The sequence below is a fragment of the Malaclemys terrapin genome, chromosome 3 (assembly GCF_027887155.1).
Source record: "Malaclemys terrapin pileata isolate rMalTer1 chromosome 3, rMalTer1.hap1, whole genome shotgun sequence".
Lineage (NCBI taxonomy): Eukaryota > Metazoa > Chordata > Testudines > Emydidae > Malaclemys > Malaclemys terrapin.
In genome coordinates this window covers 196301680-196325857 of record NC_071507.1, presented here as the reverse complement: position 1 = coordinate 196325857, position 24178 = coordinate 196301680, and the positions used below count along the sequence as shown (strand labels likewise).

Below are 24178 nucleotides of genomic sequence, written 5' to 3'. Positions count from 1 at the left end.
GTCCCAGCATATACATAAAGAAATTTGATAAAAAATAAAATACTCTTGCTGGAAGATTGCAATGTAATACCCCTTTATTTCTTAGAATGTAGAACGATAACACACAAGAACCCCAAACCAGAGAGACAAATCAGGCTGCTCTCTAAGGCAGACAGACACAGCTTACCCCACCTTGTTTTAGGCTGGCTCTTCCCAGGCTGACTGTTTCGACTCAGTTTCCCTAGGGAGAGCCCTAGCCTGCAAGCAGAACCAGGAATCCCTCTCCTCACAATCTTAAAGTGATAGCTTACAATTCCAACACAGTCCTCAATACACTGTATTAATCACCAGGCAAAATAAATGCAGGAGATTCATGGTCTCCGCTAATCATGAGTTCACCAGACTAGGTCCAGGTCCCATGTCTCCTGCACTCTCAAGTCGCCCTCTGTGGGTCTACGTTTTTCATTGTTCCAGTTGAATAATACAATGGGAGCCTTTTAATAGAAGGACAGAGAGTGTGAGTTGGACTCTATGTTCAATGGAGAGTTGTAGCAGACTGTAGAGTGCTGGGAGGATGTGCTCTTGGGGGCCTGTGTTGCGTGCCAGACTGCTGTCCATACTTGGTGGAGCTTTGTCAGGGTGTGTGGCTTCATTTCTGGTATGAGTTGCAATAATCAAGCCTGGAGCTCATGAATGGATGGATCACTGTAGTGAGATGTGTGTCTAGTAGAATTGGATGCAGTCTTGTGGGGAGGGATGGCTCAGTGGTTTGAGCATTGGCCTTCTAAACCTAGGGTTGTGAGTTCAATCCTCAAGGGGGCTATTTGGGGATTTAGTTACAGATTGGTCCTGCTTTGAGCAGCGGATTGGACTAGATAACCTCCTGAGGTCCCTGCCAGCCATGATATTCTGTGATTCTTGCTGCAGCTGGAGGTATGCTCTTCCATCTTGCTAGAATCCCTCTGTTTTGGCTGGCTTGAACTTTAACCAGTTGCTTTACCAGAACTTTAACTTTATCTGGATGCTGATCTTACTTAGGAATGGTGAAAACAAGGCAGTGACATTATCTGCATCTGATGTGAGGAGACTGAAGGCTTGTCTTCACTACCAGCTAAATCGGCACCTCTGCCATCAATGCAGCGGCGTTGATTTAGTGGGTCTGGTCAACACGTGCTAAGTCGATGGGAGAGCGCTCTCCTGTCGATTTCAGTACTCAACCTCTCCAAGAGGCAGAAGCTATGTTGAAGGGAGAGAATCTCCCATTGACACCGCTGTAAATCAATCTAAACTACATTGACTTAAATTACATAATTTAAATAACGTAACTAGCATAACTTAGATCGACTTACCTCGTTAGTGTAGACTGGGCCTTAGAGATGGGTGTTGTCTGCATGCTTCTGGCATGTGGTCTTATGTTTTCTCCCATGATTACCACAATGGGTAAGAAGGTTGAATCTTGGGGGTCTCTGCAGATGAGGGCTTTGGAGGTAGAGAAACATTATAAACCTTTAGGAATCTCATCAGAGCACCCCGTATAGCAGTGCTTCCACTTCTGGCTCCAACTGTAAGCAAGATATCAGGAAAAATGGAGGTGCACAGCAAAAAACGAAAGTCAAGCCACAATTTTCAAATCTCAAAAGTTTTAATTTGAATTTCAGGCTCTGGATGGAGATGGGAGAAAGTTTGGCAACGTTTGCAAAGCTGAAGAGTCTGGGTCAAGATCAGAACTGTCCCAAAGCCCCAGGCTGTGCTAACCCGAGGTCCTGATTAGAACTCATCATATAGCTTTTATTTTATCCAAATCATTTTGTTCATCTCTAACTTTCACCCGCTCCCTTGACAATGACAGAGTCGATGTGTCTAATTCCCTTTCTTCACATGGTGAGGATGTAGCTAACTGATCTTAGCATTTAAATGATCATTCTGCCCTGCATTCTCATTCCTGCAGGCAGACATTCCCTGTCTCGTTCAGTAGCAGCTCTGTAGATTAACTGGCAATAATGTAAAATGTTAACAGCTGTGCGCAACTATTGATGAGCATGTACAGTATTTAGCTGCCGTATTTGAAGCGGTTTGTTAATGGTGCAACACCATGTCAGTTTAAAGGAGGTTTTCCTGTATCATACCTTTGGCTATGCGATATTTTTATGCACATTGTGTGTTTTGTGTGATACTTATTGGATCATTCATTTATGCAAAGGGATCACAAAAGCTGAGACATCTTTTCCTTTCTTATTCTTTTTTTTTTTTTACAGTGGCACTATGTTAGTATAATATCCAGGTAAACACTGATTAAAGGAATCCCTTTGGGAAGTAACTAGCATCCAGGGAATGTCACATGGAAAATGCTTGTTCTCCAGGATGTTTTGTAGCTAGAAAGGAACAATGAAGAGGGTTTCTCTATAGATGTGTGTTTATATAGCCCTCATCATTATAGCATCAGAGCAATCTAAATCATTAATGGATAGATATGATCGAAAAAAAATATTAGTTTCATCAACATCAAAACATTTAATGGGGATATGTCTATTCTGATTAAATTGTCAATGGAAGAACATCAGCACTATTCATTTTTACTTTCTCAGTTCAGTGATGATGAAATATTTTATTCTGATAACGTAAAAAGATTTAATTTCAACTTTATCATGTCATTTTATGTCATTTTGACTTATATACATTTTAATATTATAAATATATATATCATATTTATATATGTAATATTTTATATTATGTTTCAGTGTTATCCAAATAAAATATTTTTACCTTATCAAAATTAAATAATTATTGAAAGAAAACATCTGATGGTTCCAAATCAAATTTTGGGGGGATTTTTGTTCTATGGTGAATTTCAAAAATTAGACTTTTTGTCCTGATTCAGAGTGAAAACAAATTTCAGCATTTCCATTTTCCAGCCAGCTGCATCAATGGATTTTATCCTTACAGCACCCCTCTGGGAATGCATTCTCCCCGTGGTACCAGTGGGAAATTAATTTGCTCTGCGCCTCAAGCAACTTGGGCTGGTCACACAGGACTGAGTGGGGATCTGAAGCCAGATGGATCGAATCATAAGCCACTGCCCAACTCACTGGCCCATGCTCCTTACCACACCCCAGCCTTGTCCTGTGGCTGATGGCAGATGATGCTGGGTTGTAACTACTGGGAAGAAGAAAATCCCAAACCCATCTGCCTCCCTCTTGCAGCAGGAATTCTCTTCTCCTTGCAGCTTTTCTTTTCTCCATTCTGCTTCCCCCCTGCTGCTGTGTCTCATATTTTCTTTGATACTGGGAAGCTGGAGGGGGCTTTCACTCAGGGAGCTTCCAGGAGCATGGGGCAGTACAGGTTCCTCAGGGCGGGATACTGAGGAAGGATATACTCCTCCTCCATGTCCTCACAGTTAAGCAGTTATGTATAAGAAAAGGCCCTGCAGGGCATGAATGAAAAGCTTTTTGCACTGGCTGTGGCGTACAAGTGACAGAAAAAGCAGCTGTGTTTCAGCGAGAGCTGCCCACACATAGAAATTTGGCCTGGAGTAGTAGAGGAGGGTGGAAAAATATCGCCCACTTTCTCTCAGAGCAGAAAACTGTTCCCTGTCTTTAGAAGTTGTGCTGAAGGAAAAGCAGAGCTCCCTTAATTCAAATGCAAGGTAGAGACTTTGTGCAAAGACTGAGAATAGACTAAGGATTAAAATTAAATGAGTGGGGGGGACCCAATACCTCAGTCCGGGGTGTGAATTAGTAGGCTGTTAGTGAATGCTGGGGACTAGTTCTTCAGATCCATGCCTTCAGCTGCATGAGGAAAGTGGGGTATGTACTGTGATTTTGTGTGTTCTGTTTTTGTATATTAACTATGGAGCAGCGGTAGCTAAGATCTAACAACAAATGAAAATCCCATCTCCTTTTCAAGGGATGTGTTCCCATTTGCTGTTTCTAACCTTTCCAAATTTTAGGAAGGGCAAAGTTAAGTTTGGGTAGGGAGTGTAAATTAGATGGGGTCAGAGTGAGTAATGAAAGATGATTACATGTCTCTGGGGAACAGGTTGGATCTCTTAGGCATTACTTTCCAGACAGTTTAACACTGTTTTTATAATTATTATTATTAATTAAGCTGTGTAGTTTTTGGAAAGATAATTTTATATCTGATAGCTGGAATCTATTGAATTACATTTCAACCATTGCTTTCTTTAATGAGGTTTTCTTTGTTTGAGAATATAAAATAAAAGTAACCTTAACTGAATGTGTCAAGTATCAGAGGGGCAGCCGTGCTAGTCTGTATCCACAAAAACAACGAGGAGTCCAGTGGCACCTAACAGATGCATCTGAAGAAGTGGTTTTTTACCCACGAAAGCTTATGCCCAAATAAATCCCTTTTAATCTGCTTTGGTAGCATAAATCTGCTTTGACAGGGCCACTTTTAGACCACTTTACACTTCCAGAGCAATGCAAAGAGGCCTGTAAAGAAGAATCAGGCCCAAAGTATGCATCTAGTAATATACACTCTGGAGTGACTTACTGAGATTACCATCCGTAGTAGCCAATGAAAAGCTGTTCCCTACTGTGTATTTGGCCTGGTCTACATGCAAAAAATAGGTCAATGTAGCTATGGTGCTCAGGGGTGTGAAAAATGCCGATCAACCCCCTGGTGTAGATGCAGCTAGGTCGATGGAAGAATGCTTCTGTCAACCTTGCTACTGTTGCTCAAGGAGGTGGATTTCCTAGAGCAGTGGTTCTCAAACTTTTCTAGTGGTGACCCCTTTCACACAGCAAGCCTCTGAGTGCGACCCCCCTCTTATAAATTAAAAACACTTTTTTTAAATTTAACACTATTATAAATGCTGGAGGTGAAGCAGGGTTTGGGGTGGAGGCTGACAGCTCGCGACCCCCCAGATAATAACCTCGCGACCCTCTGAGGGGTCACGACCCCCAGTTTGATAACCCGTCCTAGAGTGACAGAAAACCCCTTTCCATTGAAGTAGGAAGTGTCTGCAATACAGCAGCCTAGTTCTAACCTGATAGCTGTGTTGCTATAACGCCCATAGTTCAGGTATGACCCTTGCTAGAGTTTTATACACTGTCATTTTAAATGTTAAAGTTTCATTCACTTCCCTTGGAAGACTATTCTGCAATCTTTCATGAACATTTTTTTAGTTTGGTAAACAAATCCCTTTTTTTTTTTTTTTAAGAAAAATTGGAAACAAAATGTTACTAAAAAAAGTTTTCAGTAAAATAAAATTTTTCAGTTCAGTTTTAGGTAATTTTTTAAAAAAAAAAATTTGTTTACTGAAAATAGTTTATGAAAAGCAAACATTTTTTTCAGTTTTTGGTTTCATTTTTTGTTGAAAAAGCAAAACGTTTTTGGGTGAAATTGCAAAAACATGAAATGTTTGTGAAATTTATCAGAAAAATAATTGGCATTTTTCAGCCAGCTCTATTTGTTAATTCTTTCAATATTCCTGCCAGCCTTGATCAATTTCTTTACATTTTTCTGCATTTAAGGGACCGAGAACTGAACACCAAATTCCAGGGGCATATAGGGAGAATTAGTTCCCTTTTCTGTGATATGATTCCCCTGTTAGTGCATCCCAAAATGGCAGTGTTCATCATTAAACAGTCAGTGTATATTCTGTGACACTGTGATTATTTCTTGTTCTGCAAAGACAACGTGGTTTGGAAGAGTGAGCACAGTCCTGAGAGTTAGGAGGTCCCTAGGTCATGGGAAAATTAACTTTAACCATTTAAACTGACTCTTTCTTCTACAAGTGATAGGGAGGTTGTCGACCACCATCTTCCATCTTTTGCAATTGTGTCACAGTTGCAAAACTTTTACTTTCCTTTGGATGCCACTCCTCCGGTGATGTTTCGGATGTAGCTGGATCTCTTTCTTGCTCTTCCTGGTTTGCCTGTGATCTTGCCTGGTGGCATGAACGCCATATCAAGTCGCTCAGCGATCGGTGGGCAATACTTCTGCAGAAGGATGTTCTTCTCTAACCTACGGTCTCAAGTAATTGTGCTCTTTTAAAATTTATCCTTATCATCCCATCATTTGTAGGCTGGTTATCCAGCAAATATTAACATTCTTCTCTTCACACCAAAAGGCGAATGTCTGAGGGCCGGTCTACATGGGGAACTCACACCCCTGAGAGGCGCAGCTATGCCGACCTAACTCTAGTGTAGACAGCAAGAGGACAACAGAAAAATTCTTCCATCGACTTAGCTACTGCCTCTTGGGGGAGGTGTATTATCTATGCTGACAGAAGTACCCCTCCTGTCGGCATAGTACTGTCTACAGTGAAGTGCTGCAGCTGTGCTGATGTAGCAGGTTAAGTATAAACATACCCTGGGTCTCTGTGTCTTTTTAAAGTGTCCAGCTCTCACTTCCATACAGGCGGGTTAACCATATGTAGCACTTCAGCAATCTAGCGCGGATGTGTAACTTTAACTTTCCACAGCACAGACGTCTTTGGATGTGTTTTTTGCAAGCTGTATCTTTCTCTTGATTTCTTCATTGCATCTTCTGTCTGATGTTATTAAAAACCCTAAGCAGGGGAGACAATTCACGTGTTTCACCACTTTACTGTCTAGATGTGGATATTGCCTAGTACATTACTGTGTTTACTTATCATACTTTTTGTCTTCCCAACATTAATCGTCATTCCATATTTCTTGTTGGCATCATACACAGCAATAAGCATTTTCTGAAATTCTTCCTAGTAGAAATGATGCCAATTTGGTCATTGGTTTATATTATGTTGTTGTTGTACATGCTATTGACCTGTATACCCTAGTTGGTGTCTTCTAAACTTTCCCCTTCTGTGTGTAAGTTCAGTTGTTGCGGGAAAAGGATGAAACCTTGGTGTAAACCTTCTTGATGCTGCAATACTCATATTTTGTAGTTCGTTGGGATTGCTTCAGACTAATGGCGGCCTACGTTTGCCATGTACAGTACCGTCTTTGGGCTTTTGTGGTATTTTATATGGCCAGCAGTGCCACTTTCTGCTCCACCACGCAATGTTAGTACTGTCCTCAGATTGTCTGTGACTGCTTAGTTAACAGGTCTCCCTGCTTATATCATATCTGAAGGCTGTTCCACTATCTGCAAGCCATGGCTGTGCTCGGTGGTGATGGGAAGATTACCCAGAGCTGAGTATGCTGCCAAGTTTTTTTTTTTAACATTATTGCAACTCCTTCTTTGTGCCTCTCTCCACCCAAGTTAATGGATTCACTTTCCCCATTTGAACAATAGTGATACTATTTTCTCACCTACCTCTGAGAATCAGTTGGTTAATGTCTGTATAAAGTGCTTTGAATTTATACAATGCTATATAAATGCAAAGTGAGTGTTGCCTTTTTAATGGCAGATAGTCTATGTCAGTCTGTTGTTTGTAATATAGGATGGCTATGTGTTTAAGGAACTGGCTTGGGACTCACAAGATCTGATTAACTTCCCAGCTCTGCCACAGACTTCCTGAATGACCACGGACAACTCACTTAATCTCTGTGCCTCAACATCCCATCTGTAAAATGGGGATGATATTTCCTTTCTCCCATTCTTTGTCTTGTCTATTTTGAATCCAACCCTGCACCCGTATGCTAGCGCATTGTGAATTGCATGATCGGAGCCTCATTGTAAACTCTTAAGGGAAGGACCGTCTCTCACTATGTGCTTGATCCAAAGCTCATTGAATTCTATGGCAAGACTCCCAGTGACTTCAGACAGCTTTGGATTAGGCTCTTTGTGCGTGAACAGTGTTAGGCACAATGAGGCCCTGATCTCAAGTGGGGCTGTTAAGTCTTATTTTACTATAAATAATGCATATCAAACTCTATACCTGATTTGCTGGTATCAGTCCTGGTCTCTTTTGGCATTCCTAGTGGAAGATTTTTTTTTTTTTTAGGTCAGAAAAAATGGATTTATCCCCCTAGGTTAATAATAATAAAAGCACATAAAAATAAACTCCTTTCTCAGACATCCCTCCCTGAAAGGGAAGGTTCTTTAAAAGAGTTCTTCTATTTGGTGCAGCGTTTCACTGGGAGGAAAAGTGGGCTCTGGTACTGTGTTTCACAGCTGAGATCAATACTGCTTTTATTTTATTTTTTCTTTTCTGTCATGCTGAGAGGTTGGCAGGAAGGCTGGGCATGTGATCAGTTTTATAAATGAGTCCAGGGATGCGGCTGGTGAATTAATGATACAAGGAAACACACTGCTATCACTGCTCTCGGTCTAAAGGAGACTTATAGCTTTTGTTGGACACAATTAATAATCAGGAATGGTAGAATTTTTGAAAGTGCCTAAATGGTTTAGGAAGTCAAATCCCAAAGGGAGTGATGACTCCAGAGTTATTTAGGCCCTTTTGAAAACCTTTTGAAAATACTTTAAAATGGTCTGGGCTTACATGTTCAGAGTTGGGTGCCTAAAGTTAGGAACCTTATTTAGGCACTTAAATTGAAGCAGCCTGATTTTTTTTCACAAGGTGCCACAGAACTACCATTGAAATTAATGGGAGCTGCAGGTGTTCCAGATCCCTGAAAATCAGGCCATTTATATTTAGATGCTTAAATATCAATGCAATTGCCTAATTTTAGGAACCCCCATTTGAAAAAAAACCCCAACAGCGCTAATGTTTTCCATGTTCTAAGGAGCTAAAGAAGCCACCTAAACCTATTTCGGTCAGTATGATCACACAGAACTGCTGACGTTAAATTTTTTCACACACAGAGTATTCAACAGATTGCTTCAGGAACTATGTGTTAGAAATAAGGTGAAGTAAGGTTAGTACTGTGTCATAAGTCAAATCCAGCTAAGCCATTAAACATGTGCTTAACAAAAAGCGTGCACAAAGCGATCTCTCCATATCAGATCTCTCAATTCTTGTCCTCAAGGGAAACCTGCACAACGCCTTCAAAAGAGCGTAGGGACTTAAATTCATAACTCTCTGGACACCTGAAATCACGGGCTTAGAGACACTACCTTTATGGCTCATTACAACACATTTATAACTGACTTACCCTCATTTGTCCTATGACTGCAGAGGTGTTAATTTCCCACTTCATTTTAACTGGTCTCCTGCAACGTGTGTTAACTGCGTACGCTTCTGTCTGGTCTTGTATTTAGCTGCGTAACTCTGATTACTTTTTCCAGACCTGAAGAAGTGCTCTGTGCAGCTCAAAAGCTTGTCCCTTCCATTAACAAAGAGATTATCTCACCCAACTTGTCTTTCACTTAGCATTAGAGACATGAGCAGTCCAACTGAGTTAAGCACATGCTTATTCAGCAAAGTACTTAAGAATGGAGTTAATCACCTGCTTAAAGTTATGCACACGCTTATGTACTTTGCTGCATTGGGGCCCAAGTCATGTACTGTAAGACATTTCTGTAAAGACCAGATCCTCTCGTGAAGTCAATGGCAAAGCTCTTATTGACTTCAGTGGGGCCAGGATCTGAGCTAATGATTTTACTGGGTCTAATTGTCTGAAGGCGATGAGGATTTTGCCTACAGGATACTGCTGGTATTGTAGGAAAGGTGAATGGAGTGTCGAGGTTTAAATGTTAACATAACCCAAATAGTACCGTTTTACACTCACTTTGCACAACTGTAGAAGACTGCAAGCCACTGGAGAATCAGCCCCCTACATACTTGTCACCATTGACACTCTAAGTTTTGCATTTCACTTACGTAGGAGAGTGAATCTAAACAGGTCAGTATCGCTTTGTTTTCAGGAATGATGTTTAGCTCTTCTAAAATGGTTTACATTTTGAGAGTCCTGTGAAAAATTTAAGGGTTCATACATAGTCAAAGCTGATATTAAGTTTAAGAAGAGTTTAGTGTGGTCAGTACTCACAGGATCTGACCCTTACTATTAATCCAAAAGGTAGTTGAGTATTATTATCCTATTTTTGCAGGTGGAGAAACTGAGTTACAGTGAGGTTAAGTGACTTGGTGAAAACCACAGTGTGAGGTGGCAACAGAGCCAGGATTGGAGATGAACTGTTCCTAGAGCCTAGCTTCATGATTTAATCCACTTTAACATGCTGCTTTAGAGTTAATTTCATCCCTGGTTGACCTGTAGTAGCACCGTGCTGTGCTCTTCAGGGTTCAGTATTTAAATACATTTCTATTAATTAGTTTAGTAGTATATTTTATTCCCTCTTTACCCAAATCTAAATTTTGGGTCTAAAGTATCTGATTGTCCCTTTAACTGTGGAGCTGTTGCTTCAAATCTCAAGATTTGTTTTCCTGAGCTCAGTTAATTATTAAAAATGAACTTAAATAATTAAGGAGCTCTACAGAGTCATCTATTTTTCAGCACTTTTGAGTGTTTGTAGTGCAGTCCTTTTGGTGAAGAAGCACTTGGATAAATCACAGTGGCTTTGTGACCAGTATCCTCCTGTCTTCAAAAAGCACATCTACCTGTTTCCATCAGTGATACCCGGTCATTAAACAGGTATTTTCCCCATCACTGATATTTCTATCGTATGCTTTGTTGTCAAAGGAAAATGCTAGCAGAAAGACAGAGAGCATGCTAAAGGAATTCTCTGTGCACAGATCTTTTCTTGGGTCTGCAGACACAGATCTCAGCCATCTCCAAGGGACCATCCACCACCCATCCTGGATCTTCATGGGGAATTCTCCTTGGGATCAGGGGCTTGGAGGGAATAGAGCCTAGGGAGATGAGCATTTGTTGAAGAATTGCCACTCAGACCTAAAAGTGGCAATTCTTCAACAAAAAGCTTTCAAATACAGACTCCAGCGTGAAGCTGCAGAAATGGAATTAATTTGCAAACTGGATACCATCAGATTAGGCCTGAATAAAGACTGGGAGTGGTTGGGTCATTACAAAACCTAAACTTAATTTCCCCAATACTAGTTTCTCCCTACTGTTACTCACACCTTCTTGTCAACTGTCTGTAAATGGGCCACTCTCTTACCATTCCAAAAGTTATTTTTCCTCCCTTGGTATCCTGCTGTTAATTGATTTATCTCATTGGACTGACCTCACACTTGGTAAAGCAACCCCCATCCTTTCATGTACTTATATCTGTTCCTGTATTTTTCACTTCATGCATCTGATAAAGTGGGTTCTAGCCCATGAAAGCTTATGCCCAAATAAATTTTAGTCTCTAAGGTGCCACAAGGACTCCTCGTTGTTTTTCCCTGGTTTGTTATTGAGCAGTGGAGTGAAAAAAAAATCAATGACTACCAGGCCATCAACGACTGAACTATTTTAAAGTCAAATTGCAGGCCATGTAGTAAAACGTTTGTTGTTTGAGCCCCAGAGCGTTACTCTCTATAACAGAGATATTAGGACATCCACGTCACTTAACCTTGCTCGCTGTAGTCAGGTTTGGTTTCACTGTTTCAGTCTCTACCACTGCAAGCAGTCATACTCTGCTCTCAGCTACACTGGTGTCAATCTTTCTGTACTAACCCAATTGAAGTTAGTTGGCTAAATCCTCACCCTTGATACAGCTGAGGGGAGAAAGGAAACTCTATGCCACTTTTCTATTCCTCTGATCCTGGTCCATTGAGGGCTGATGAAATGCAGCTTATGCCAATGGAGGTATGTTGATTTCTGTGAGCTAGGGATCAGGTCTTCCACCTTTTCAGTTGTGCATGGAAAAAAAATGAAGAATCTGCTAGGTTTAATCTCACTTTTACTAGGAAAAAAACTTAAACATTTTAAAGTTAGACGTAGAAGATTTTGTACCCAGTTGTCCTAACGTACCAAATGTACAAATAACTACTATATCACTACTGTGTCATCAATTCAAGAAAATATATGAGAGTAATAACTCTAATTGTATATGTGGTCAGAAATGGGATTTTTTAGTGGAAAATTAGATAAAAATGAAACGATTTGGGTTTTGGCAGTTTTCAGTGGGAATTTTCACCTCTCCATTGAAAAAATGAAAACTCAATACCCAAAAATGTTCAGGCAAAAACTGAGGAGGGGAATCCATTTTTCAATGTAAAATCAAAAATTCTCTCAGAAAACCAGACACTTTCCACAAAAAAGTTCATTTCCTTGAAAACCCAATTCTTCCAAAAGCAAAAGTTTCAATAATTTTTTTTCAGCCAGTTCTGCTTATTAATAGAGCTGATGGGAAAATGGTAAGTATTTTTTTGTGGAAAAAAATGTAAAATTATCATAATTTTTTGAAATGCCCCTCCGCCCCAATTAAAAAAAATTTTTTTTGTTTAAAAAAAAAAAGAAAAAAGTATATAATATTTGAAATTCAAAAGAACATTGCGTTTAAAGTTTTGTTTTTTCCTTTCCTTTCTTCCGTAGTTTTGTCATCTTCCAGTGACAAAAAGGAAAAATGGGGACAAAAAGGGCGGGGAAAAGAGAAAGGAAAAATAAGGGGCAAAAAGCCCAAACCAAAACATTTTGCAGTTTGGCTTTTCACAGAAAAAAAAAAAAGAAAAAAAAAAAGATTATTTTATGGGCAGGGGGAGGGGGGAGGTCTTTAAAACTTTGTTTCCCCAGAAAGGGCATTTTTCATCAAAAATGTTTTGAATGAAAAAAAAAATGTTTTGTTCCACTTAGTATCAATATTGCTTACCCCTGGAATGTTTCTCTACAAGATTCTATAGTATTTAAACATGGCAGATACATGGACATACACACAGAGTTGCTGTGAGCCAAGATTGCAGTGTGCTGAGGAAAAAAAAAAATCACCCACGGCTTGGCCCTCTGTCAGCAGCTGTCAGTCTTTCTTTTATGGGAGTGCTAAAAATTCATGAGGTTCACTCAATAAAAGAAGGAAAATGAATAATAATGATGATCCTGCTGCCAATAAAAGAATGCAAGTAGGCAGATGCTGACAACGCTTCCTAGTGCAGCTGATGGCTGTGAGACAGGATGGCTCAGTGGGCCAGATTCCCCATTGCCGTGATCCTTCTGAAAATGGTTATTCTGTCAGTAGTATCTTACACCCACTTGGCACTGGTGTGAAGTTTGGCAACAGAGCCATCACCGAAAGATTGTCCCAAGTATTTGCCCAAGAACCATCAGGGCAAATACTGACTGCTGGCACTTTGGTAGAGTACTGCAGGAGATGCTATGATAATGGGTGACATCCTTTGAATCAGATGGATGTTGTACCAAAGTCCCCTTCATGTTGGAATTATCAGTACTCCTGGAACTTCATATGAAGGACAGGAGAACACTCCTGTATCATGAGAGAGTCTCTTTGGCCCTGATTTGGAAAAGCATTAAGCATGTACGTAAGTACACCCTTATTCAGCATTTAAACACTTGCTTAAATCTCCCTGATTTGATACAGTCCTCCAAGAGGAGGATAGTTATCTGGTCCATGAGAAGAATTTAGGTCTCTGAGACCTTTAGCTGAAGGAATGTGAGACAGAACTGCAATTTTTTTCAAGAGCAGCAGAGAGGCTTATCAGAGAGGTATCATTAAAGAAATGTTAAACACTTTGTCTAAGGATGAGTTAGCTACTGGCATATTAGTGACTGTTCTGGCAAATAGAACAGCTATTGTGCGCTCAGACATTGCACCCCCAATCTTCATAGAATCATAGAATATCAGGGTTGGAAGGGACCTCAGGAGGTCATCTAGTCCAACCCCCTGCTCAAAGCAGGACCAATTCCCAAGTAAATCATCCCAGCCAGGGCTTTGTCAAACCTGACCTTAAAAACCTCTAAGGATGGAGATTCCACCACCTCCATAGGTAACCCATTCCAGTGCTTCACCACCCTCCTAGTGAAAAAGTTTTTCCTAATAACCTTGTACAACTTTATTCAGAAAGGCCCAGCTTCAGTAAGTCATCCCTATTGAGGATAGCACATAGGCCATTGGACTTAAACACGTTTATTTTGTTTTCCTCCCTTTGCCATTTGACTCCACTGATTGCAACCTTGGTGGTAACCCCTTGCCCCTGAATTCTCCTTCTGTTGCCCTCAACTCCCAACTCTGCAAATCTGCCACTTATTACTTGTTCAAAACTGCTGATGTATTCAACTCCCTTGAGTCCACTTCCGGTGAAATCCTCATCTGTGCCATCTCCTCTTGCATTGTCCCTTACAAAAAAAAAAAAAAATCACACTCATTACCACTGGATGGAGCTCCCTTCCCTGAAGCCCTCAAAAGTCCCAAGTCTCCAGATTTCAGCACTTAGAGAAAGCTATTGTCTACCTTTCCCAAAGACTCAGTGAAGTAGGTCATCCTCGTCCTCGGAGAACTTGTTGGCTCCCATTCATTTCAGGATTCAGTTCAAAATTCCTCTCCCTGAGCTTGATTCAGCTTTGCCCTGCACTCACGTCATCATTTACACTGCAAAGTGGATGTAAAATGGTGCCAGACTGACCTGGGGGCATCTTACACCCACTTTGCGCTGGAGTACAGGTGCACAGCACTGGCAAATGAGGCCCCTCCATGGATTTGCGTGTTTCAATCAGATGTTCTGGGCCAGTTCCTCAGCTGGTTTAAATCAGCATAGCTCCATTGAAGCTGATTTGCAGAAGTTGAGGATCTGGGCCTCTCCTTCTGGCTCCTTTTACTTATCTAGGATCAATCTCCACTCTGTAGTGTCACACTATAGCTTGGCATGAGAGTCTTCATCTCTGCAGCTTCACTAGCCAAAATAGCCTTCCCTGCATCTCTGCGCTGTATCAGCTCACCCCCCTCTTTGAAACCTTGCCATAAATAATACATTGTCTCACTTGCTCATGCCTCTTAATTTTTTGTCTCCCTCTTTGTGTTGCCTTATGACTATGAGGCTTGACTTTTCCATTATGCCTTGGGGAGCTGGACACCCAGCTCCTTTTGGAAGTTCGCACTGAAATCCCTGAGTTACTTTTGGAACTCCCACCTATAGACTTTAATTAATTTGCCCTACAATGTCACAACACCATGCTGTTTGTATTTTATCCCACCTACTGCCTGTTCTCTTTATTATTTAGCTCTGTAAAGTGGTTTGGGATGCAGTTTATATGAAAGACACTTGACCAAACAAAGTTGCATTGCATCGAGTCTGAGAGGTGCTGTATAAAACATTTTACACTGTGGAGTAGTGAGTTAGTTTTTAGTGTATTGACAGTTGCTTCATGTCTTTATTTTATAATGTATTATTGTCCCTGGCACTGTTTCTGCAAAATGTAATTGGCTGATATTGCAGGATCAGGGCTTGGAGGAAATTTCTTTTAAGTGAAGTCAGCAGTTGTGAGAAGTGCCAGATTAACAGTCCTGCAGAATGACCAGGCGGGTGAGGTATTATCTTTTAATGGACCAACTTCTGATGATGAGAGAGAGATGCTTGTGAGCTACACACAGTTCTTCTTCAAGTCCTGAGGAAGAGTTCTGTGTAGCTCAAAAGCCTGTCCCTCTCACCAATGAAAGTTGGTCCAATAAAAGATATTACCTCACCCACCTTGTATCTCTAATATCCTGAGACTGACACCACTACAACATTACATTACATCTACAGTCCTTTAGAATGACATGGTCTTCTACTTATCTCCCAAGCAGGAAGTACAACACCAGCAGTAGCAATGCAAGATTACCCCGTAACACTTTCCCCAATATTCTTCTGCTACAGATTCGTCTAGTGGTCAGATTATTCATTGCAAATGAAACTCCTGCCACTTCTAGCTCTTCTTTCTGTCTGCAGATAGTTTGCAAACCCATCCTGATTTCTGCAGGTTTATTTGTATTATTCATAAGTGTCCACACCATCCACACTCCTCTAGCTCCAACAAGGAACTGAACTCATGAGGGTCCTGCAGCTCTTTTTATACTAGCCTGCTGGGCTCTAATTGGCTGCTTCCCCAAAACCACTGTAGGACATTTGGAGGACGTCTCTTCTGCTCCTCTTTGGGACGGAGTGTGGTAGGAGCCTGAGGCCTCCAAGCAGGGCCGGCTCCAGCTTTTTTGCCGCCCCAAGTGGCGAAGAAAAAAAAAAAGCCTCATTCTTCAGTGGCAATTCGGCGGTCGGTTCTTCCCTCCGAGAGGGACTGAGGGCCCCACCGCCGAATTGCCGCCGAAAACCCGGACGTACCACCCCTTCCCATTGGCCGCCCCAAGCACCTGCTTCCTGCGCTGGTGCCTGGAGCCAGCCCTGCCTCCAGGCTATCATACACATCTTATCATGTTGTGTCCCTTTCTTCATCTGGTGCTCCACCACTGATACTAACCTCGACTGTCTGCTAGTCCACTTCTCCCATGAGCACTCTAGTAGGGAGGGAGAATAATTAGCAAGTTATTTTGTTTTTTAAGTAACGTTAAAAAAGAAACAACAAATAGGGTAAAATGATTCCTTGATGGGTTGATTTCTCTCTTTAGTAAAGCTTGGGTGTAATTATGGAACCTTTGACTCCATGTGGGAAAAAAAAACAACTTTAAACAGTAATCAAGTCTGGGTTTTGAACCCAGGCCTGCAGTACCCCAGGCAGCTGCCACCCTGAAGCTCTTTAGATCTACTGGAAAAGGGGGCAGGTAAAACTCTAGCTGGCCAAGAGCTCCTGTTTGGGAGAGATGTCTGTCCCCGCCAATTGGCTCAAATGCAATGTTTAAGCCAGAAGGTGGCACAGGAAGCTGTCTGAACAGCTAGGTGAATTTATGGCTGTCTACTGCTTTGAGGCTCTGCATCCTTGCTTGCACCCTGAGCCCTGCCTTCCATCCTGTTCCTGCCCTCCTTATCACAGATATCCATCTGCCTCACTCCAGGTCCATGCTCATATGCCCTACGTCTGATCCTTGGCCTGATCCTTGATTCTATCTCTGGCTATGTCCTCCTGGCTCTAGTTTCTGGCTTCTGACTTGCATGGTTAGGCCTGATTGCCTTGGTCCTTACAGTGACCCAAGCTGGAAACATACTGTCCCGTTCATACACACAGAAGGCATTCAAAAATGGTTCAGAATAACTGGATGTAAATGCCTGAGTTTTCTGTTATGCCAGTGTAAATCTATTGACTTCAGTGCAGTTACTCCTGACTGTCGGAGTGCAAGTGAGAGAAAAATCAGGCCAACGGACAGAGGGCTCACAGAAAACAAAAGAGTAAACTAAGAGGGAAGCTTGCTTAAAATAATTTGAAAAATGATGTATTGGATGCAACATCTACCCCTGGTGATTTCTGGTATTATTACTTTTCTTTAGTACAACCAGGGAGGACAATAACTCTCTGTGGGCTAACGGTAAATTATGATCTATTGCAGAGGAGTGAGGGAAAATGTATCATAGGAGGTTGAATATGTGCCACGTGCTCTCCCTGACGCTGTTGCACAAGTCGGATCTCACTGGACACGTCTGTTTGAATGTCTGCTGGAGAAAAGGGAATGTAAAAAGTCAGAGCAAACGTCTTCTAGCGAAGAAAAAAGGGCAAAGTAGGGAAGGCACTGGACTGAAAGGGATTGGTGACTGCGGGCTTTGGAGTGTGTCCACTTATAAGGGTGAGGGACTGGAAGCCAGAAGTCTGCTCCCAACTTTACCACTAATTTAGTGTGTAGCCGAAGAGTGGTGTAACTTTGCCTTCCAGAGCCCCAAACATGCTTCTTTTGAAGTCAATGGAAGATTTGTCGTTGACACCATCAGGCCCAGGGTTTGGGTCTATGTCTCCTTTTACCCTTCTACTTGGGGATACCGCTAGGATCTATCTCAGCAAGCTACTGTGAGGATTAGTGAATAAGTGTCTTAAGTCAGTGGGTCTCAAACTTTTTTACTGGCGACCCCTTTCACGTTGCAAGCCTCTGAGTGCAACCTCCCCCCCAATAAATTAAACACACTTTTTAATATATTTAACACCCTTATAAATGCTGGAGGCAAGCGGGGTTTGGGGTGTAGGTTGACAGCTCGCAACCCCTCATGTGATGACCTCATGACCCCCTGAGGGGTCCTGACCACCAATTTGAGAACCCCTGTATTAAGTGGAGCTTAACATTATTTTTCCTGGAAAAAAGGAAGAGTTTTTGTGTTCAAAATTTTATGATTTTTTTCCCCCACGTTGTGGACAAAAGGTTTTAAATGCATTTTTCTAAATAACAATTTTTATTTCATTTTAAAAAAATGCATTTTGAATGTTTGTTCATCTCCCTTCTGTCACTTATTTACTTACTTGCAGGGGGGGAAAGTGAGAAGAATAAAAAAAATAAAATAACTACAAAAAGAGCATGGGATTTTTTTCCACGTTTCCATGGAAAATTTTCAAAATTTCAAAAACATTCAGAAATGTGTTGAAAAATTTTCTTCAAAATTTCACTAGCAAAAAAGACAAAAAAGTCATTGTCAAAAAATTGTCATTGTTGAATAATGACAAAAAAATGTCATTGTCATCAAAATCTTATTTTTCAACAACCACAAAACCAATACCTTTTAGTTGTTAAAAAAAAAACAAACAAAAAAAAAAAACGGTTTCTAAAAAAAAGGTTTCTACCAAGTCTTTTGTTTAGGTACATTGGGTCAAATCCTGGCTCCATTGAAGTAATGGCAAATTGCTCATTGTTTTCAGTGGGGCCGCACATTCCCCATTGCCTTTATGCAGAACCTTTCACCAAGGATTTCAGAGTATTATTACCCTCAGTAGCTCATTTCCATTCCCTTAAGCGTGGTCTACTCTAAAAAGTTTGGTCGACCCATCTACGTTGCTCAGTGATGTGAAAAATCCACACCTCTGAGCAATGTAGTTGACCTAATCCCTGTTGTAGAAAGCACTAAATGGATGGAAGAATTCTTCTGGTGACTTAGCTACCACCTCTCAGATAGGTGGATTACCTACGCCCATGGGAGGGGGCCTCCCATCAGCATAGGCAGTGTCTACACTGAAGAGCTACAGTGGCACAGCTGCTCTAGTGTTTCACATGTAGACAAGTCCTTAGAGGTCATCTTCAGAGAGATACTTGTACTATCACAGGGGTCGGCAACCTTCAGCACGCGGCCCATCAGGGTAATCCAAAGGTGGGCTGTGAGACATTTTGTTTACATTGACCATCCGCAGGCACAGCCCCCTCCCAGCTCCCAGTGGCTGCGGTTTGCCGTTCCCAGCCAGTGGGAGCTGTGGAAAGTGGCAGGCCACAGGGATGGTCAGCGTAAAAAAAATGTCTCGTGGCCTGCCTTTGGATTACCCTCATGGGCTACGTGCTGAAGGTTGCCGACACCTATACTATAACTATATTCCCAACTTTTCTTTGTGTCAATGTTAACTCATTAAGTCATATCTACATTAAGGTTCTGTCTAGATACGGATCCATATTATAGGGTTAAGACAGGATTTCCAAAGCAGTGTGGAGAGATGGTATAATCAAGAGATAAAGGCAATGCCTCACTTTATTTTAATAAGCAACAGAGGGTCCTGTGGCACCTTTAAGACTAACAGATGTATTGGAGCATAAGCTTTCGTGGGTGAATGCATGCATCCGACGAAGTGGGCATTCACCCACGAAAGCTTATGCTCCAATACATCTGTTAGTCTTAAAGGTGCCACAGGACTCTCTGTTGCTTTTTACAGATCCAGACTAACACGGCTACCCCTCTGATACTTTATTTTAATAGTTATTCATCAACATATTATTTAAACCATATTCAGTTCCTGGCAGGCTTATTCTGGCCAGAGGCTTTTTTCACATGGTTTTAAAAGCCAGAATGATCAAGATATTTGTTATGTCCCGTATCTGGTGCATTTCATCCAGAAGGATCCCAGGACACCTATGTGCAGCCATCTCCTGCCCAGAACGTGGCAACCCTTCAACAGCACACCACTACGTTGCACAACAGTTCAGGGCAGGAAGCAAGGAAGCCGATGATATGAAATGGAAACTTATGAGGAATTTAGTTTATTTGAATGTAATAATGTAGATTGGGATTTGGAGAGACATTTTCCATATAAATGTGTAAAACAAAAAACAAAACAATGCAACAAAAATGTTCAGGAAAACGACAATAATTGCGCATAGCACTGCAATATCATTAACAATTCAGTATTTTTTTTAATTATAGCTTAAAATGGCCAGATTTTCCCAGCTGGGAGGCAATCACTAGTCTCTTGAATATATTGGCCATGGTATTCTTTCTGTTCTCTGATTTAGAGATGGCTATGCAAACGCATCTGGCACAAACACTCATTCTCCTGGATCGTCACAAGGCTTTCACTTTCCACAAACATCCTTTTGAACAACCAACCACACTTGTTCAAATATTTGCAGCAAATGAAATCAGTAGAGTGGGAAAACCATGAATTCGCTGTGACAGTGTTTCTGTTTTAGTAATCCAACAAATGATCACAGATACTCTTTTGTAGCATTGACTGTAGCAAAGGCTATGTCTACACTTAAACCGCTAGAGTGGCTCAGCTGCAGTACTTCTGTGTAGAAACACTACAGCAACAGGAAGGGTGCTCCCATTGCTGTAGTTAATACACCTCCCTGAGAGGTGGTAGCTAGGTCATTGGAACAATTCTTCCGACCTAGCGCTATCTACACTTAATTACGTTGTTCAGGAGTGTGCATTTTTCATGCCCCTTGAGCAATGTAGCTGGGTCAAAGTAACTTTTTAGTGTACTCCTGGTCATAGTCTGAATGACTAGCCAGTATTTTCTAAGCACCCAGCTAATGTGATTTGTCGAGTCCTCCTTTGTGACGCATAACTACCCAGTTCATTTCTTCATGTATTATTCCTAGGTTGGGTGCCAGAAGTGGTGTTCACACACCTGAAGTCAGCAGCGTGCGTTAACGACTCTAGGATATTCCTAGATGAGCCTGTCGACTGGCAGCCTGGGGATGAAGTTATTGTGAGTGGAACCGGTCCTGGAGATACGTATCGGCAAGAGGAAATTGTCACAATTGAGGCAGTGAACAACACTGAACTCTATCTTAGATCACCTCTCAGGTAAGTGGGTCTTGGGGGATCCCAACAACAGGTAGCTAACTCGTGGTTTGTCTACACAGGAAGTTATTCTTGATTAAGTATTCCTGGTTAACTCCCTATGTAGATGCTCTTATTCCAGAATAAGTGTTGATCCAGAATAGTTAATCTGCTTTAAATTATTACAGATTATTTTTCATATGTAGAAAAAAAGTCAGTAAAGCATGGGAGTCAGGATCAGGAATCGCAACAATTCCAATATAAAGTGATGACAATATTATATAAATACCTTTCTTTGAGCAGTTTTACAGAAACTGACATCACCCTGCAATGATACATTCCAGTGTGCGTCAAGAGCAAACCAAGAACCAGCCAGTGGACTTTGAACAATCTGCAGAGAGCTTTTCCATAGCAATTAAACCTTCAAAACTGTTATGAAAAACTCTACAACTGCAGGCACAAAAACAGCTTCTCACCCTTATTTATGATAATGAATAATCATTATCCCCCCCCCAAAAAAACAACCTCTGATGATATTTTACTGAACCCACTTAAAAAAAATTTACTCTGAGCAGGAGAGTAGAATTTGCAAAGCTGAGTTAGGTAACATTTATTTCTTAGTAGAAACAACGAGGAGTCCGGTGGCACCTTAAAGACTAACAGATTTATTAGTCTTTTTAAGGTGCCACTGGACTCCTTGTTGTTTTTGTCGATACAGACTAACACAGCTACCCCTCTGATATTTCTTAGTAGAATGACCCTATTGGACATTGAGCATATTTGTTTTGCTTTAATTTTCCTTTTCTTTGCCAGGGCACATACAGCTGGGGCATTTCCAAAAATAAACCAAACAACCCAAGTGTAATAAAAATGTTCATTCTTTTTGGATAGTGGTGTCTGAGATGGTCCTGGTTGCCCAGTGGTGGTAGTCTGTGCTTCCATGTTGGAGATAACATTACAGAGTCTTCTCAGGTTACTAGAGTTTGATGCCCTTAATTATTAAAATGGGGTACAGAGTAAAATAATGTGTGGTAGGTGTGGGTATCGTAAGTCCTACATTTGGTTTCTAGTTGCCTGAAAAATGCTGGCCAAGAAAAGCAATATTTGGAGATCATTAGGGCCCTATGTATTCTGAATAGGGCTGGTCAACAATTTTCCAATGAAACTGTTTTTCACTGGAAAATTGGGTTTTTGACTAAATGAAAATTTTTGCAAAAAGTGTCTGTGGAAAAAATGATTTTGTGGTTGTTGTTGACTAACTGAATGCCTCAAACCAAACTATTTTGATTTGGAAATGCCGCTACAGGGCCTCTCAGGAGCTGTAGTTTGATTGTCTCCAGCCCCTAATCTGCTGTATTCACTGGGCTCCTGGCCAAACTACATCTCTCATGATGTACCAGGGCTTAGGACTCCTGTAATGCAGCACCCCCTGTCTCTACGAGAGGAGACCAAGTTGCAGCATGGGGGATGTAGTCCAACCAGGGAGCCTGGCCTATAGAAGAGGATAGGAGCATGAGGCACTCAAACTAAAACTGTCCTGAAATACCATGGTAACATTTCCAACTAAAAATATGTTGGGTTTTGGCCAAAATATTTCATTATATGAATTTCCACCAAAAATCAAAATTCTCTGTTCCCCTCCCACACAGCCCCCCTTTTTTGACCAGCTATATTTCTGAATAGGATAGAGATAGGATGGAATAAATGAACAAAGCTCAAACATATAAAACTGCAACAAAACTGTTACTAAACTAGTGAGGATTTGCCAATGATTGTAATGGCAATAGAATTGGGCCCCATACCACAATTGTCTGAAATATACGGATGTCACCTGAGAGCATAATTTGGCTCATAATATTAAACTTCAGCCTGGGTCACTCTAGGTGAACTTTTCTATGAACCTGATGTGAGTTTAGGGTCATAATGAAGGAATCTGGTGGATTCAGATTTCATTCTGATTTTGTGTGTGTGTGTGCATAGAACATATTGAAATCTTTTCAAACCAACCAGAGTCTTTCCATACTCCCAAACCCTTTTATAATTCATAGGAATTTGCTGTTGTAGTTATGAAATAGAGCTGGACTCAGAGCTAGAGCCTGGAACTTAACAAAACTAGTTTGGACCCAGCTCTGAATTGTGAAGTTTCCATCTCTAAGCTCAGGATGAACGGATGCTTCCTGCAGACGTTCCGGCAGTCATGTTCTTGTGTCTGTTGCTATGCTTTGTATAGGTACCCTCACAGCTCTGGAGAAGAGTGGGTGCATGGGCAGCGCTTTGCTCTGAAAGCTGTTGTGGCATTGCTTAGCAGGAGAATTGTTGTCCGAGGAAACCTCACCAGAGAGAGGATGTCCCACCTAAGGGAGTGCGCCGAAGCAGGTGTGTCAGGAGGTAAGAAGTTTCTTTGGATAGAGACATGTTCAGAGGAAAAGAAATAAATAAAGGCAGTATTCTTACTTTGACATCACATTATGATATATCATTTTATTAGAAATCCTTCTGAACAGAATAACTTTGAAGCCCACTCAGCACCAGGAAAGTGAACTTATCTTTCCAGAGATTGTTTGACATGAAAGTATGAAGTCTCAGCGGTTGAACTGAATTTCCTTGTTATCTTGCAGATGTGTTATCCTCATGTTGTTGTTGCAAGCCATCTTCGGAAACCCCCCACCACCTTTTTAAAATGAGCCTAAAGTGGTAAAAAAGAGGATATCTTTTGAAAATAATGTTTCCGTGTACATATTATGTTAAACTTTTAATTGTGTTTACTAATTAGTGACTTAAAGAAAATCTCCCAATCCTTTCTGTAGTCTTGAGTGTAGAAGACTGAGATGTTACTAAGTGCATTTGTAAAACATGATAAAATAAAGATAATTGGTTTGATTTCTTCTCACTTACACTGGTTTTATGCCTGTATAACTCCACTGACTTCCAGGGCGGGGTTCCTGATTCACCCAGCAGTTCTTGTGTAAAAGAGAGCAGAACCACACCCAGTGACTGTAATTTGGGGTGATAATTAGGACGGCTGACTGCACATGCTTTCCTTTAAAACTAAAATTCTGTCTGCTTTAAACTTTCGACACAAGACTTCATTTGGTATGCAGCAGCCAATTGTTGGTACAGCCCCATGGGTTTACTCTGGCACCCGGGAATATTGTCACTGATATGCAGGAGGAGTGGGCGTGGTTTTATTTGTGTTAGAGTGAAGCTGTGGTTGTCAGAGGAATAACAAGAAGATGATTTGGGTGGTGTCAGATTGTCTGGAGCGGCTCATGACTGTGAGTGCCTTACTCAGGGCAGACTGTCAAAAAACAGGGCAGACACCCCAATCTGGTGGTGTGTTCTGTAATTCGATTTCATCAAACCAGTAACAAATGTGAACTCCTGGATCATTTA

General features: G+C 41.2%; 1 protein-coding gene across 7 annotated transcripts in view; it reads left to right on the top strand.

Annotated features, from left to right (window-relative positions):
- Positions 1-24178, top strand: part of PKHD1 (PKHD1 ciliary IPT domain containing fibrocystin/polyductin) — a 390722-nt gene that overhangs the window by 165870 nt on the left and 200674 nt on the right. For all 7 annotated transcript variants that reach the window (XM_054023612.1, XM_054023614.1, XM_054023615.1 and 4 more), the window contains 2 exons: positions 20602-20809; positions 23016-23173. In XM_054023612.1, the coding sequence (XP_053879587.1) occupies positions 20602-20809; positions 23016-23173 (366 nt within the window). The remainder of the gene's footprint in view (positions 1-20601; positions 20810-23015; positions 23174-24178) is intronic.